General features: G+C 39.7%; 1 protein-coding gene across 7 annotated transcripts in view; it reads left to right on the top strand.

Annotated features, from left to right (window-relative positions):
• Positions 1-18,068, top strand: part of TEX2 (testis expressed 2) — a 55,187-nt gene that overhangs the window by 26,703 nt on the left and 10,416 nt on the right. For all 7 annotated transcript variants that reach the window (XM_083805333.1, XM_083805334.1, XM_083805332.1 and 4 more), the window contains 6 exons: positions 1,625-3,279; positions 10,635-10,835; positions 11,962-12,298; positions 13,428-13,675; positions 14,684-14,833; positions 16,368-16,467. In XM_083805333.1, coding sequence (XP_083661459.1) covers positions 1,651-3,279; positions 10,635-10,835; positions 11,962-12,298; positions 13,428-13,675; positions 14,684-14,833; positions 16,368-16,467 — 2,665 coding nt within the window. In that variant the 5' untranslated portion in view covers positions 1,625-1,650. The remainder of the gene's footprint in view (positions 1-1,624; positions 3,280-10,634; positions 10,836-11,961; positions 12,299-13,427; positions 13,676-14,683; positions 14,834-16,367; positions 16,468-18,068) is intronic.

Below are 18,068 nucleotides of genomic sequence, written 5' to 3'. Positions count from 1 at the left end.
ATTTTGATTTGCCAGTGCTGCAATTTCACTACTAGCACAAAATGCTAGAGGCATGCAAGAGCTGATGGTTCAGCATTAGGCAAATAGAAATAGTTGGATATGTATCTTGTCCAGTGTTGTGGTGTTTGTTTGTTGTTTTTTTTAACTCCCCAAAATAAATTTGGTTCATTTGTCTTTAAAAAAGAAGTCTGCTGTCTGACCTATGTGAAATGGAGCCGTGTCTATAGGAAGCGTGGGTTTTGTGTGCTGGTGGATCCCAGGTGTGCTGGTCTAGCCAGGAAATGGAAGACTTCTGTTTCTCACTAACTTTAGAACTCACCGAGTTATGCATTTATTGGTCATATGTGTAATATCTCTAAACTTCTGAATAACTGACAGTTCTTACTGTCTGGGTAAGTAACTACTTGACCCACAGAAGTGGCAGGAAGCTGACGATCTGTTGAGTCGTAAGTGGGCTGGAGGAACAGCTTCATCAGTGGCAGAAGAAAACAGTTCCACAGTAAAAGCTGGAGTCAGATTCTGATCTTGAGGAAGAATTTTGTCTCTTTAGGTGGCAAGTGAAAATGTGACTAGGTTCTGAAAGCTTGTTTTTGTTTGTGCTCCTGCTGCCTCCCTGATGTGCGTAGCAGAACTGAATCAAAACTGAAACTAACTTTTTGGAGGGTTTGGAGGATAGGAGCCAACACCTTACTGGAAAGCATGCAAGTGCTAGAGAAAACGAGGAATCAACTAGTCAACAATTTAGGAGCCATAAAAGGGAAAACCATTCTGAGTAGGAAGTTGTGGATAGATACTCTCTTCTGATCCAGTGTGACTGGATGAGCCAGGTAGCAAAGATCTGCTATTATAAAATGTTTAACCCAGCTCATTTTACTGACAGCTTAAGAAATGTTTACATGAGCAACTCCACTAGTGGCTGTAAAGGGCTACAACCTTTAGTGGAAAGGTGACAACAAACAGGTGGCACTGGCTTGCTGGATAATGCAATCTTCAATACCTCCGCTGTTTGTGAAGGGCACATCTCTTCACCACCACATAATCATTCTTCTGAACAGCTCTTTAAACATCCGCAAAGGCCTCTCCTTAACTCAGTGTGACAGTTTGATTACAGCATTTTAACAGCTCCTGAAAAATAATTCAGTTACTAAAGTGGTAAACTTGCTGTCTTGACAATGGAGATAAAGTGCTGCTTCACAGCCAGAAGGGCAGAGCTAATCTTTTAATTCCTGGTCCATCTTTGTGTATGGTCACCAGTACCTTGACTTGCATATTTGCTTTACATGAAAATGTAGTCTAAGTCCACTTTCAGGGGTCAATAACATGCTTGAAATACTGTGTAGCTATAGCTGATGTACAATGTGGGTATATTAGTTTATCTATTGTAAAAACAGCTGATGTGCACTGAACTGATCAGAGATCTACAGTCAATTTCTTTAGTAACAGTTCATAATTTGACCAGACAATTTTAAACACACTGAGATGAAGAATGTCCAGAGTGTTTTAGTTCTCTAAAAGAGTGACCTATCGCATGTAACCTGTCTCTTGTGTTTGGCTTAACACTTGAAAATAAGGATGCTTGAGAGGAAAAAAAATCATTTAACATAGTTTTACATTTTCTTTACAGACTCAGACACGTCTCTGGGACCTGCAATGACAAGTCAGAACAGTAGCCATGCAGAGAAAACTGGTGAAATGTCCTCAAAGCAGTCAGCACCAAAAGTGCAGGTCCAACGATCTGTCTCCCGAGAAACCATCACTATTCATTTCTCTGCATTTGGGAAGGAGGAAGAAGAGGAGGAAGAGGAGTTTAAAGAATTTTTTGATGAGGAACTAGATGACCAAAGCATTGTAACAGCACTTGAAGCCAAGGAAGACCTCTGCTTTGAGCATACCGGCCATGATTTTTCTGGTCCAGCTACCTCGCTTAACATGGCCAACTCTGCATCTCTACTGTCCTCATCAACTGCAGTTCTGCCAACAGCAGACAGTGTAAAGCTGCTGGATTCTCCTTCTGCATCTCACGTATTCAGTGCAGTGCCACTAGTCCTGTCTCCCTCATCACATTCATGTCACACGTCTAGCTTATCAGGTGCGTCACCACCTGTGGAACAGAAAGCCAGCTTGTCGTCTTCCCCATCCTCATCTCCTTCCAGATCAGTTGTCTGCTCTAGTGCATCATCCACAGTTTCTAGTTCAAAACCTTTTAAGGGTTTAGTCAAGTCCCTTTCAACAGATGTGGAACCAAAAGAACCAACCCCACCGATGAGACATAGACAGTTAATGAAAACCTTAGTGAAATCTCTGTCTACAGACACTTCTAAACAAGAATCTGAAGCTGTGTCTTACAGACCGCCAGACTCAAAACTGAACTTGCATCTGTTCAAACAGTTCACTCAACCTCGAGCTACAGGTGGTGATTCTAAAACTGCCCCCTCATCTCCATTAACATCTCCCTCTGACACTCGTTCCTTTTTTAAAGTACCTGAAATGGAGGCTAAAATTGAAGACACTAAAAGACGCCTTTCTGAAGTCATCTGTGAGCCTTTTCAGCTGCTCAGTAAAATAATGGGTGATGAAAGTAGTAGCCACAGGCCCAAAGCCTTATCTTCAAGTGCTTCAGAACTCTCAAACCTTTCCAGTTTGAATGGCCATTTGGAAAGCAATAACAACTACAGCATTAAGGAAGAAGAATGTGATTCTGAAGGGGACTTCTATGGTAGCGACTCTAACCTGAGTAAGAACGAACAGTCAAAAACATCCGAGGAACACACAAAAGAGACAGAGACCAAAAGCTCTCAGTCTGCAAACACAAAGGACATGAGTTCGAAAACTTCACTCGTACTTGAAAAATGCTCGTTGTCTGCACTAGCAAGCAGAGAGGATGAGGAGTTCTGTGAACTTTATTCTGAAGACTTTTCCTTGATAGAGGATGAAAGCAAAACTGATAAACCTACTGAAACTTTGCTCGATCCTGAGGTGACTGAGGAAAACGGTACTATGCTCAGTAGTGAAGATGAAAATAATCTGGATGTGCAACAACCGGAAATACCAGTGAAAACTTTATACTTCTTAACACTGTTAGTCTATGCTTACTTTATTATCCCTCTCCCTGGCTACTTAAGTGGACTCTTGTTTGGAATGGCCCTTGGATTTATGACAGCTGTCTGTGTGATTTGGCTGCTTATTCCACGTACTCACGAATATCTCAAATTACATGGAAGTATGAAAAAGCAGTGGAATACAGGAGCTCTGGACATCAAAGAACCTGAAATACTGAAGGTGAGGTCATGGCGTTTTATCACTATGCATTATTTTGTGTCGAAGCAGTAAACCAGATATTCTGAAGGTGCAAGTGAGCTGAATTATCGCCATTTGTGATTAGAGTATTGTTTCAGGGTCACGTGGCTTTGACAGGCAGATACTAAAATGGTTTAGGATCCAAGAATATGTAAGACTTTGATGTCCTTAAGGATTAGCAGAAAAACAGAATTGCTTCAAAACTAGAAGAGAAAGTTGTTTTGGTGATGGATTTGAAATGATCCCAGTCAAATACTGAGAGCAAGTAGTGTCAGAGTTCAGTGTGTAAAATAACATGAGTGCTTGAAGCTGTATCTTGGGAGATGTATTCTGATCCTGGGGTATTTTACTGTCTAGGCAGTAGTTTGTCTTGTCCGTTCAGTCTGAGAAGATTCAAGAGTGCTGCATTCAAGTAAAGCACAGATTGTCGGAGAGCATACAGATTTTCCACAAACAGTAGCTGATTAGAACGGGAGGGGGAACGAGTAATGAAAGGGGCGTATTTGCATGTTATGATGTCTCTGGCTCTGCAGGGTGATATCCTGGACGTTGTACTGTATAATCTTGGTTACAGTTCAGTATAATGTATGCTTGAGAGCTGGCTTCCAAATGAAGCTCTTAAAAAAATTCTTCTCCCTCTCCTTGGCCCTTCCCTATTTCCTCTTGTCCAGACTCTGTGAGTTGCTGTTGCTTCTGTGTGTCTGGCACGTTGCTGTCTGTCTAGTTGTGATCTGTACAACCACTTAGTTATGTGAGGTGCTTTGTGCTTCTTCCTTGCTCCCGTCCTGCCTCTCCTATGTACATCTCTGCTGAATTAAAATAATAGTCTCCTAATGAAAAAAATAGACAGTGAAGTACACACTAGTTTCTAATGTTCAAGAGGAGCATTTCAAAATGATAGCTGCACTACTTTCACTTGGTATCATTTGTTTCTCTGAGTATTTTTGAATGCTTTCCTGTATTTGAGTAAATATTAAATCTAACCTGCACTTTCTGAAGGTGCATCTCCAGTTGTGTGACAACACAAAGGTTGCATGGACTGAAATCCATACAATATTGGTTATATGCTGTAGAATCTATGGTTTGTTTTGTGTTAATAGCAAATCTCATGTATCTTTAGGTAACTGAATAGTTGGAGGAATGGGGTATAAAAGCCAATTGTTGCTGGGTACAGGCAGCAGTTGCATGCCTAGCCCTGATGCTGTCTTGGTGTTCTTGATTTTTTTTTTGACTGGTATGAGCTGTAGTCTTTCATTTGTTGTTGTGAATGCAGACTGAACACTCCTCTCTGCCCATTTGATATACCCTCTGCTTACATGTGCCAATCTTGAACTTTCAGTTCTGTCCTTTTTAATTGGGTGCTGAGAACCTCCGTATGAATTTGCCCTGATACATGAAAGCTGGTAAAGATCGTGGTACTCACTGTTGGCTGCTGCTAAGCCAGCTTTTTGAGATGTTAGCAGGAACCTTTAAACTATGTTTTAATGTTTTTATCCAGGAGATATGTTTGAAGGGAATGGCTACAGGCAAGGAGTGCAGAGGAGTCTGTATGAATGTAGATTACTGTTTTGTGTGACCCGATGAGTATTTCTTGTGCTTCTGAACATAAAGTAATTGTCTTTAATATGTAAAGACCTATAAAAGGGCTTTTTGATCATTCAGGAATTTAAAAAACAGTGCAGTACCCCTATTGTAATGGAACAATATAATATGATTTAGGAGATCGTAAGTTATTCCTCCTTCATACAAATATTTTCAATTTTTCTCTGTCAAAATGAGCTATGGGTGGTTTAGATCCTCTGCAAAATGGGAGAAAGATTTAATCTGTAACAAAACTCACACAAATATGGGAAAATCAAACTCGATACTCTTGCATGAAGATGCTTTCTTCAGAAGTTGTTGGTCTTGTATTCTGGCCTGAGCTGCTTTCATGCCGTTATGATAAAAGCTGTAAGCAAGATCCCTGTGCAGGGCTCTAAAAGTTGGGATTCTGCCAAAGTGCTGTCAAGCTATTTTTGCACAGGTACGTGTGCATGCTCTCCCATGTAAATACTGTCTGAAAAGTTTGTATTTTCCTTGAATTTCAAGATCAAGTGGAAAATTCCCCTCAACAATTGCCAAAATACCTGAACATGAGTGTTTTCTCCCTGAAAATTGTTCCTTTGCAATATGAAAGAATAGAACACTTCTGTGGTGGTTAACATGTGCTTCAGTTGATTGGAGTCAAAGTTCCTTTTTTTTTCCCTCCAGTTTGTATGCTTTTTACATTTATTTCATTCTAATGACTTTGATATTGGGGGAGAACAAGACAAGAAGACGCACGCATTTCAGTGCTTATTTTCTTGCCCTTTTATTCCTGTGCTATTCAGTTCTCTAGCTTCCTTTTCCTTTTTTTTTTCTGCCTTTGTCCACAGTTTGCTTTTTATTTTATTTTATAATGCATTAGGCTCTTCCGACTTCCTTATTGGCATTTCCAAATGCGTGTTCCCTTGTGTTGTGCTGGCTGATACAAAAGGTTTTAAGTAACAGCTGAAATGGAAATGATAAATTTACCTTTTCCATTAGAAAGAACTTTTAGGAGAAGACCGCGTTGGCAGTGCCTGCATTTAGCACCCCGGCTGTGCAGAAAGAGAAGCCTTTTTACCAGCATACTGTTCCTGGGTATCACTTGAGGGATTTAATGTTTGAGAGTGCACTCTGGCAGACAAATGTCTTTTTCAGTTAAGGTGGTGGAAACTTCTGCCCATTTTGTACCTTTTATTCCACGTCAGCAGAAGCTCAAATCGTGCATTGTGTTCTGCCCTGTTTATCAAGCAAAATACTATTGCACTGTTGTAAAATAGTGGTAATAAGAGAGACTCACATAATTAGTGTGATTTCATTGGTCTGAAAAACATCTGAATTTCCGTGCTGGAGCACTTGGTGGTGATGTTTAATGATAACGGCTACTAAACCATCTGTTAATATCACTAAGAAGCTCTGGGGGCAGTTATATCCAGAGTTGGGCTCGTATTGTGAAGTTGGCTGGTACTTTTATTTATGTATTTGGAGATATCATAGCAATAAGGGGTTTTAGGTATGTATTCTTCCCTGGCAGACCTGGTCCATGTCCCCAGGCCCTTTGTAAGGCTGCCTTTTGCAATTCTCCCCACTCGGCTGAGGGTGTAGTGTGCCCGAGGTCTTCAACTAAATAACCTGAAAAGGCTGATACAGGGCCTGACTCTGCTGTTCGTACTCGCATGAATTATTCTGTTGGACTGCAATTTGAACAAGAATTTGCAGCCCAGAGGTGTGAAAGCGGAAAAGTGAGATGTTGTAGGCCTTTTCGAGGCATTTTGTGGGGTTGCTGGCATTGCAGGGCCGCCTGCGTTCCCTGGAGGGCTGCAGTAGTTGGTGGCGCTGCTCTGACAGATGACTTAGGGCCATTTGAAAGCCAGAATTTCAGTGTCCGCCGTCTAACAAAGAAGCCAGATCCTGTTAGCGCACCTATGTTTTTTACTGATATCCACGATCTTTGCTATAAAAGCCCTGCCTCCCAATATTTTAACCAGCTGCTTGTTTCAGGTTAGCTACCAAACTGAGCAGGAGGCACTTTCGCCTGGTTTCGGCTGTGAATTCACAGCAACTGCTGACCTTTACAACTGGAGATCACAGGATCAGTGTAAAGGGCAAGCAGCTGCGGACTAGCATATGACTATGGTCATTGTCCTCCCTGAATTACTAAATTTCTTATTTTTAACAACTTCGCTAGGATGAAAAAAACATCATACAGTCTCTCCTCTCCTACACAAGGAAATCCATTGTTGCTTCAGTAGTTTGGGAAAATCTGCCTGTTGCTGGTACGTTATGGTAACATAACTTCTCTGTTTAGAGGCATTGCAAAATGGCTTACTTGGGTTGTGAAGCTTTCATTTCATTTTTGCAAAGAGAGGGGTGAATGCGTTTCTGCTAAAATTATATTCTTAAAATATGGGGACTTGGAATGAATTTGGGAGCTTCTAGGATAACCTTAGCAATTTTTTTTTTATTCTAAGCAAAACAATTTACGGTACAAAAATGAAGAATGCTGAAAATGAGAAGGCAGATGGTGTCATCCCCCCTTAACACTGTTAGATGGATGGGACAAATATTGCTGTGTCTGGCCCATGTTTTCAGATTCATTAATAGTAAACATCACTTGTTGAATTATTAGCATCCCCCTGTAGCCACGCAGTGTTTCTCTGTGCTACAAAACAACTTGGAAGATGAGTGGAAAAAGGAAAGAGCCTGTCCTTTGAAATTAGGAAACTATGTTTAGGGAGGGTTTGTAATAACGTGGTATCTCTTTCATGCTGACTTTTGACCAGGTGCTGTCTGGAAGAAAACCCCCAGATTTAGCTTTCTGTATCTTTTTTTTAGGTCCGTGCCTCAAATACATGAAGCAGCCATCTCCTCCTTGTATAGAAATTGCCCCGCAGGTTGCTGTTTAAGGCAGGAACTGCGTTCACCTCCTGTTGGTTCTAGGTTTTGAACTCTCAGTGCCTTAGGCAGCTGGAAATTGTCGTTGAGTCTTGGAGTGGTTCTTCAGAACTAACAACCAGGGGCGTGCTGTGAGGAGCAGCACTTGGTTGGTTAGGTTCAGTGAGCAGGGGAGGCAGGAGTGGGGAGAACTGTGTGTTTGGCAGATGATAGAGCTGCTCCGTTTGTTTGAAGTGGGAGGCGTGGGTACATAACAGGGATCAGAAAAGCAGGTGGGAATTTCCAGGGCTCCCAAATGCCAAAACAGAAGGGAGAATTTACACACTAAGGAGGCAGAGAATCCTCAAGAGTTCTGTTTAATTATGTAGTGTCAGGAAATCTTCTGGCAGAAAGGCTGGTACTGGCATTGTAACAGCAGGAGGCTGGATAGGACGGGTGCTGGCGTAGTGGATGACATACTGGATCCATTCAGTCCCCTTTCATACCGGACATTCACTGAACCTGATTAAGTCACTTACTGTAGGCTGTGCCTTGCTCCTTTTTATTGCAGATGGGACTTAGGGCATCTTGGTAGATGTTGGTGAGAGAACATCAAATGTGACTGTAAAGCTCTTGGAGAAGAGCTGTATAGCTATAGCTACTGGGAAAGTGTAGCGACGTTTGTGCATCTGATGCGTGTGCAAAGGTGTTCATTTTGTCTCAAATCCCAGCTTTTCATCTTTGAAGCTTTGGATTTTGATGGGTTTTCACTTCTTGGTATGGTGCTGTGATAGTTGAGAATGACGCGTAAATCATGTGTTGTCTTCCTGCTACACGTCCTCTGCTCAGCTCAGGTGCTGGTGTCGGAGAGCTCAGCTGGCTCCATCTCATGCAGGGTGTTAAAGAAACTTTGGGGTATTTTCCCCTTCCTTTTTGGGTACCATACATACAGGGAGGTTTCCAACCCTCCTACTGAAAATAACATTATAGCTTATTACAGTTATTAAAATGGCTTGTGTGGCTAAGCTTCACTAAAATAGCCCCTTTCCGTGCATTCCTTCCTCTTCGTGCCTTTTGCATCCTTTTCAACAGAACTTCATTGCAGGAGGAGGAGACAAACTTTTAAGGCAGCAAACTTTCCTCTGTGCATTTGCCTGGCTGCAGGCCTCCAGACTTTGTTGTCTGAGCTAGAAATAGCTGAGAGCTCTGATCTGGGGGGCAGGTGGGAGCCTCTCCGGAGGTCTGCCAGCCATATGGATGTTTCAGTTCTGCACAGAGCGAATGGCTCATAGTGGCTCTAGGCAAGTCACTTGATGTCCTTGTGCTTCAGTAAGTCCAGCTGGAGTTCCTGGCTGAAAGTTAATTGCTGTCTGCTCAAAGATGGCTTGACTAATAATTTCTAGGAAGGAAATAGGATATGCTCAAACAAACAGCAGCCCTGCTGTGCAGAACCTTGATGGTTTATAGAAAACTCTTCCTAATGTGATGTGTTTCCTATATGGTAGTTGTATATAACCCAGTGTAAGCAAACAATCAGACACAAAGCTTCTTCAGAGAGCAAGTATTGATATTGCTGTTAATAAAGAGACAGCTTTGGAGCTGAGCAGAGATGAATGACTTAATCTTTCCTGAACATAAAAAGAATGCTAATTGATCTAGGAGGTTTTTTTAGGATTTACAGTGAAAATAGAACTCGATGGTGGAGTAAGCAAAACATAGATGCCACTGTTACTATGGCATCTAAGACAGGGCATGCTGTTTGCTTTGAGGAATTGTATGGCACTGGAGCAAATGAGCATTAAAATAAACTTTGCTTTTCAGTGTGTGGGTGGAAACTTATTCAAGAAGTTAAAATGCGGCAGTAATACCTGGGGTGTTTTGCATGTAGTTAGAACTTTGCTGTTGTTTTGAAGTATGCCGGAGTGCCTGTTCAGTTCCCCCCTCTGCCACCTGCCAGCAGCACCTTGGTGTTGGTGAAGATGCCATTTCACTTCGTGCTCTAGAGCACCTCTGTTGAAGTCCATCTCTTTCACTGTCCGTTGATGTTAATGAATACTGAGTCTGCAGAATTAACGTTCGGATGTGCAGGTAGAAGTCATTATCAAAGTATGTTGTTTGGCGGGTTAAGAGAAGGACGACTTGTCTTCTCTGAATGAGTATTCCGGCTTGTGTTCTGCCCCATTTATTTTGTGCCTCCTGTAACCAGATGTTAGGGGTAACATCCCATCTGTGGTTAGAACCCGTACCTACAGCCTGGTTTGTACCTACAGCAGGGTTTGTTCATTGTTTTCTGCGTTGTGTTTTCTTTTACTGCACAGAAATAAATAGAATTTAATCCACATGTATGACTTGTGTGTTGTAACAGCGCAGTTACACAACACGTTAAACAATGTTAAACAGCGATGGTGTGTTAAAGCAAACTCCATCGTAGTCTGTGATTGTTGGCGATGAAAAAGTCAGCACTGTCTATAAGCAGGCTGTTTGCTCTGCCTTGATTGTTGGCGATTAAAATGTCCGTGCTTTGTGTAAGCAGACAGCACAAAGCACTCTGCAGCATGTCCGTGCCGGCTGGCTTGTGGCTTTTCCCAGCAAGCCCGCATCTGCGGCTCTCGCAGCATTTCAGGAAGATGAAGCGTGAGCAGCACAGTGCTCTCTCTCAGAACGACTAGCCCAGAAAACCAGATTGTGTGCTCGGGATACAGTCCTCACCTCCTGCTCTGTCAGTTTGGTGCTGCCTCATTTACTGTATTTACTGCTCTGTTGTATTTATTTGTGCAGTAAGTGACATGCGTTTGGCAAAAGCTTGGATAATTACTTACAACTTTTGAACTTTTGTGTACATGCTGTACTTGCTTTTTTCAGCAGCTTAAAAGCCTATTAATAAGTGTTTTCTTCTCTAGGGATGGATGAATGAAATTTATAATTATGATCCAGAAACATACCATGCTACGTTGACTCACTCAGTCTATGTGAGACTTGAAGGAAGCACCTTAAGACTTTCAAAACCCAATAAAAATATTTCTAGAAGGGCTGTGTACAACGAGCCAAAGCCTGAAGTCACGTATGTCAGCCAGAAAATTTATGAACTTACAGAGAGCAAGGTGAGTGTGCTTTACTTACTTGATTTTAACAGAGAATACTTCAAAACTTTTTTTTTTTCATTCCTCTGGTTTCATGTGCTGTCATTGTGTAAACAAAACTGTTTTGTGACAAACTTGCAAAAGATTGTGCTGAGGAGGAAAACTGAGCAGGATTTAGAAAAAATTGCCTGTTTACACAGCAAAGGAAAAGCATGATTTTCCTCTGTCAGTTCAAAAAAAGGTTAGAGAATTGTTCCCTATATGTTAGATTACTTCACAACTGTTTTGAAGCTTACACCAAAATGCATAATCTTTGGTTGTTGTCGTTATCCCAGGGCAGTTCAGACAACACCTGCATTTCTCTTGAAGAGGGAACATAGGTTGTATATGAGTGTAAAAGAGGTGAGAGGTGGCTGGAACAGACGTGCCTTGCTGTTGGTACCTGCAGTCTAGGGAAGGAAATCAGGATTTTTGCAATTGGAAGCTTGCATCAAGAGTAATTTTAGGACAGTTTTCCTACATGTTATTTGCCTTCCTCAAATCTGTGAGCAGGTTCCATGTAAAGTCAATTCCATGGACATTATATGATCAATGTCTCGTTATTAAAAGAATAGATTTTTTTTTTATGGCATGCTACTTGAGTAGAGGGCCTTAGCAGTATAGATGTAGGAAGAAACTGTGGGAATTAGAGGGAGAGAATGACCAAGAAAACACCAAGGAAAAACTTCCTTCATTCTCTGTCGCCCTCCCAGCTGGTTGCAAAAGTGCCAGGTGCCTTGAATGTATTCTCCAAGGTTTTTTTCCACAGTTCTTGTTACTTAATGGTCACAGAAATAAGGTTCTTGTTTTTTCAAATTTTCTGTATAACTGTGAAAATAAAATCTTTTAAATGAAAACTGAGTTTCTAATCCACAAGACTGAAATTCTAAGCTGCTTGAGTGGTCCTTGTTTTTAATTCTAATACCATGGCTCACCGAAGATGCAGTGAATTGGACAACAAGGAGCTATAAACTAAGAGTCAGTTAAACCCAGCAGATCCAGTGTAGGATTGGTATCTTTCACATTCCCATGTTATACACGTGACTATAGAAACATAGAAGATACAACAGAAAAATAAGTGAATATAACTCTCTCATTTGTCCTTCAGATTTCCCTGGTTCCCAAGAGTCTGGCACGAAAACGAATTTGGAATAAAAAATACCCTATTTGTATTGAACTTGCTAGACAGGATGACTTCATGGCTAAAGCCCAGTCTGATAAAGAGACTGCAGAGGAAAAGTCATCTGCTGAGAAAGTGGACTTGAACAATGAGGAATCCAAGAAACCTCAGGATGGAGCAAAGTACACTAGCCAAAAGGATCAAGTGCTTTATCTCTTTGGAAGGACCGGTAGGGAGAAGGAGGAATGGTTCCGAAGGTTCCTTCTAGCATCCAAGCTGAAATCTGAAGCAAAGAAACCATCCAGTTTGTGTGGGAGCAAGCCAGGTATTCATAACTTTTTTTCCTAGTAAAATTGTCTATTAAAAGAAACAAACCAAAGTTATGTTTTCACAGCGGTAGTTGCATCTACTGTGGAGCTATAGTGATCTTAACAGACAAGTATTACCGAAGACACACTCATGCTCCTCATCTTGGCCTTTGATTAATCTCTTGCCTGTATGCCCTCAACTGTTCTTACTGTTTTTAGACTATGCAAGAGCATGATTTTTCAATGACTGTAACAACTCCTGTAACTTTTGTAAGGATTAGTTGTTCAGTCTTTTTTCTTCTCTAGTGCTGGAACTGATGTCAACACTTGCAGTATTACTATTAGACTGTCCTTTTATTACCCATTCTTCCTCCTCCATCCTTCCTTCTACTGCAGTCTCCCGTAAAGAATAAAATACTTTCTCATGGGTTAAAGTCACAGCAAAACATGTTTTTGTGTTTAAATACAAAGACCTGTCCTAATACGTACCTGAACCAAGAAACATATCAGATATTCCATCATATTGATGAAATATTTGAAATACTAATTTTAAGCCATCCTCTGCTGTGTTTTAAAATCTGAATGACTCATGCTGTTCTTTCTTTATCTTTTCTCTGAGAAGCTTTTTAAAAGTTAACATAATTATTTCTGGCCCATAGCTTCTTGAAATGCAAATGCAAAATTAATGGATAATTAGAATTCTAATAGTTACATGCTTTTGACAGTCTTTTTAATTGTAACAGTCTATAATTAAACTTAAATTAGTTATAGGTGTGTTTTAATCACCTGACTTTTATTTTAGGCATTCCCTAGCAGAGCTGTTGGGAATTCTGCCATATGTTGTACGTGTGTGTGTGTGTGTGTCCATATTTAAACGTGGTATTGATCAGCTGATTTTCCAGTCATACATCCTCCTGAGTGCTGAGTCTTGCCAAATATTGACTAACTTGGGTTTAAGACCAGCTAAATACAGAGTTGTGGAATTTACTTTTACCCTTCAAAATGAGAAAGCACTACTTGGGTCTTTTTTCAGAATAAATTATGTCTGCAAGCTAATTTTTTTCCTTTAAGTGTTTGATCATGCACTCTACTATTTGACTGTCAGATTATTTTTCTGTTTAACGAGTATTATTCTTTTTGTTTTAGGGATCTTGCCAACACACAGTAGAACTGATAGCCAGTCTGGAGTTCTTACACACAGTCGTAGCAGCAGCAAGGGCAGTGCGGAAGAAGTTGCATCCCAGCCTAAGCACAAGGATCTGGCTGGCAATGTGCGGCAGAAAATGCTTCTGGACTACAATATTTACATGGCGAAGTGTGTTCCACAAGAAAAGAAAAGCCCATCAGGTAGTCCAGTCCTCAGTGCAGATAGCAGCCCTACAGCTGTGAAAAAGGTAATACTCCCCCCCCCCCCCCCCCCCCCCCCAAAAAAAAGCCACCCCTCAATTCCCAGTAATAGTAAAATTTATTTTTTTCTGTGTATATTCTAAAGTAGATTGAAGCAAAAACATATTTTTGAGGTCCTGGCTTGCTGAAATAATCTAAGTAGAACTTTTAGTACTTGATAGTAAAAATGACTTTTGTTTTCTGCTCCTTGTTGGGAGCTAAAGGCCTTCTAAAATTCCCAAGAACATCTGAGCACCCAATTGGAATAGTATTATTGTATGACACAAGTATAAGTTGGGTCCTGTTTGTGGCAGTTTCTCAGTGTAGGAAAACAAAGTCCAGTCTTACTTTCTTAAATCCAGTTCTGAGAAAACACAAATAGAAGATAAAACAAACACAGTACAGGCAAACATATTCTTCCTTCCAATGTTTGCATATCGGATTCAGGAAACCATGCTGTTCCTCTGATGCATAAAAGGTTATTTTGTATACGCCCCAGATTACTTCAGCTGCTTTTGCTTTCCTGTCTATAGTCAGAGATGCAACATCTGAACATGTAATATCTTTAAGTGTTTTGAGATGGTTCTCCAGTAAACCGAGGCATAATTCTCTTGGACTGTAAACAAAACCTTTTGTGCATCTTTGCTTTCCTCAATAGCATAGCTGTTCTAAAGTTTGTTGGGAAGGGAGAATGTCTCTGCTACAGATGCATTTGTAGTCTGTCCACTTTGAGTTTATCTGCTTTTTCTGCCAGAGGTTAATGTGTACAGCTTTCTCATTTCATTGCCAGAGGCGAATCCATAGCTATGTAGTCTCATTCGCTCTGTTGTGTGTCAGGATGATGACAAGCACGCTCACATCAGGCCAGCTGACATGGCTGTGAAGCTGCTGTTTGTGCTGGACATTTTTAGTGTTCTTAGCTGACGTGGGCTATAACACAACTTCCTGGTGTAAATGAGGCCTTTTCTGAACTTAGAATAGTTTCCACATCTGAATAACCTGCTCTGTGTTTTCAGTTACCAGATGCACATGTGGAAGATGAGGAAGAAGAACAGGAGGCCTGGGTGAATGCTTTGCTTGGAAGAATATTTTGGGATTTTTTAGGAGAAAAATATTGGTCTGATCTGGTGTCAAAGAAGATCCAAATGAAACTTAGCAAAATAAAGGTAACTAATTTGGAGACTCGCACTTCTCGTTCTTAATGGAAGAAAACAAGCACATAATCTTTGAGATCAAAAACAGCAGAAGAGTTTTTTTTAGATATCCAAAGCTCTGTAAAAGACAAGTGGTGGTAAATAAATGTGATGCAGACTTCCAGTTCAGTTTCACAATTCATTTCATAGTAGCAGCTTGACAAGTTACCTTTATCACTTCAGTTTCAAATGAACTACATTAATTATTTGTTTGTAATTTTCTATGTTAAAAGTAGAAATATTATTATATTTACTTTAAGGATAAGTACAGCTACTTAAAAGTTATTCAACTTTACTGACTCAGGTCTCTATGGCTAGGGTTGCAGTACTTCTGTGGTTTTTTTTCCACTTGAATTGTGAAGAGAAACTAAATGAAGATTCTGAACTTTAAATGAAATCTGCCATGGAAAACAGTAGATTGCCTTAAAGAGAGGAGATCCAGGAACCACAGTTATACTGTTTTCCTATTAAATTCAGATGTTCACTGCTTGCAGGCGAGGTTGGTGTGAGTAGCAGTCAAGGGAAAGAGCCCTCTCTGAGATGATCATTATAATTGTACATTGACTGTATAAGCTCAAAAGGTGAAGGGAAGAGCGGTGCTTTTGAATGGCTTTAGGGTCTTCCCTTTGCATTCTGTAACTTCTGAACAGCAGCTGTTAATCACAGGCCTGTTTAGTTCCTGATGTTTGGTGAGGAGTTTGCCTGTTTCTAAAACCAAAGGAAGATGCAGTCTTGTTGACAAAAGCTCTGAAATTTAGCTGCCAGCACCAGCTGTGAGGTAGTGTTGCTTGTTTTTTGGGAAATAAGCAGTAACCTAATTCTGCCTTGGCTGTTTTCACGATTGTGACAGCAGGATATTCAAACATGTCATTGGGAACAGCTGAGTGTAACACTGGGAATGGGGGATGGATCTATCTTAGATAGGTTAAAGCACTATTTGTTCACAGGAGACAGAAGTTCTATCAATTAGAAGTACTTACAAGTAAATAGATACCCAAATCACTGTGATACTCTGCCTCTATTATAATACTAAAATTATGGTACATATTTAAAGGCTAATGTGTTATGAAATAATTTGCTGTAGATAAAAATAGCTAAGACATTGAGGTAACTGCAACTATAAAACATCTGACTGAACTTAAAATCCAAAATAGTCTTTGATTTTTATTCACAGTAAAATAGGATTTATACTTTGTTCTTGAGCTGTTTACATGATTTGACTACAAGGCGTGCTGGAAGCTTAAGGTCAACAACTGAACCTAAATATAGTTTTAAAAACATTCTCTAAATTCAGATGCTAAATCTCCCTCTAAAATACTATTTTGAAACTGAAAAATATGAAATCTTAGAATTTGAGGAAATACTTGTAATCGTATTTGTGTTTTTTCACTGGTGGCTTTTCCACTCAATCCATTCCTTAAGCTTAACAATATTTATGTCTGTTCTCAGGAAATGATGATCTATAGTTCTATAATGTGGATTTGATTTTTACATTCTGTTTGTTTAGCTGCCATACTTCATGAATGAGCTAACACTAACTGAGCTTGACATGGGGATAGCAGTGCCGAAGATCCTTCAAGCCTTCAAACCTTCTATTGATTACAGAGGTAAAATATTGTTTCCTCTTCTGTTTTTGCTAGGTTTGTGCCTTCATATCTGTGGAGAACAGAATTTTAATCTGTTGCTTTTGCAGGTGTTTCAGTTTAAGGAAGGTATACTTAATAAGAACTTGTTCTGAAGGAATAACTGAGTGATCTGTCTCCAACAACAGTAGCATCAGGCTTGGTATAAACATAATTCTATAGATAGGGAAATTAAGGAAATCTGAGCATGTCTTTTCATTAGAAAATATTACAGAAGTAAACTAAAATTAGCATCCAACATAGATGTATCTGCCACTCTATTGTGGACTACAGAAAACAGTGCACATCTCATCAGGAGAGAACTGATTCTGTACTGCAGCAGCAAACAGACTTGGCACTCCAAGAGAAGTTGCCTAGCTTTGAAATCAGGGATTCAGAAAATACAATTGTAATAAATCAGAAAACAGAAAATGCAGCATTGCTTTGAAAAAGAAACTTCATGATATGGCATCATTTTTATATCTTCATTGTTTAATATGATTTTTTTTAGAGTTGAATGACTTTCATGCTGCTGATTTATAAATCGGAACTCTTGTTCTCCTTTCCTGTTTGTTTTTTTTTTTTTTTCTGGCTTACACTTGGTCACAGGAGTATATTTGAGGACATTCTTGCCACTTTAGTACTTTCACAAAAAGAAAAAACTTCAGTTAATTTTTTTTAGCTTCAGAAATATTTGTTCTTCTACATGCTGAGGAAAGTTAGATACCGTCTTTCTAAGACATGTAATCAGAATGTTTTTTCACTTGGAATTGTTTTTGAGTTTATCAAGGATTTCTTAATTTGTCTGCTCTCAATCTATTCACTTCTTTACTTACCATATTGTTACTCTGGACTGTAGAAGTGCAGGGGAATTATTTGACTTGAGGTAGAGCAGCTTCTAATTGGTCTAAAGGGAAATATTCCCTTGGAGGACCTGTTGTCATATGGCTGTGCATTGCATATTAGACAAACAACTTATTTTAAATTGCTCTTCCAACTTTTAGATGAAGATATCAAGACCAAAGCATTTTGCTTGGGTTAATTTTTTTTTTAGACTATCTGAGCGAAACAGATTTAAACATTTTTTGAATTCCTTTCTCGCTGTTCTAATACTTTTAGTTATGACCAAGGACTGTCGTTCTCAGTCATGAGATGGGGTTTAGGAGACTTGAATGTTTTGCTTCAATTAATTACTGACAGCAGCAGTGAGAACAATTAATTCCTTCAGTTTCTTGTTCAGTTGACCCATGACAAGCAAACATTTTGTAAATGCTTGCTTGTAGAATGTAGAATCTGTAATCCTTTGTAATTTTTCATATTATTGAATGACGTGAGCTCTTAATATCTGAAGTTTTTAAGAGCTTGCAATGAGTAATTATGGAAGGAAATAACTTGTTTTGCTTTTGTACTTAAAAGCATGTATATAAATAAAGGGATGATAGTTTGAAATTCGTTTTCATAAGAATAAATTTATTTGTGAGTAAGTTGATGTATGAATTAATCACACCTGCATGAAAAATTTCATAAAACTGTAAGCTGGTATCCAGATTGAACACTTAAGATGGTTTTTTGGAACCTCTTTGATA

This window comes from Anser anser (assembly GCF_964211835.1).
Source record: "Anser anser genome assembly, chromosome: 19".
Classification (NCBI taxonomy): Eukaryota; Metazoa; Chordata; class Aves; order Anseriformes; family Anatidae; genus Anser; species Anser anser.
This window is presented reverse-complemented; position numbering and strand designations above follow the sequence as displayed.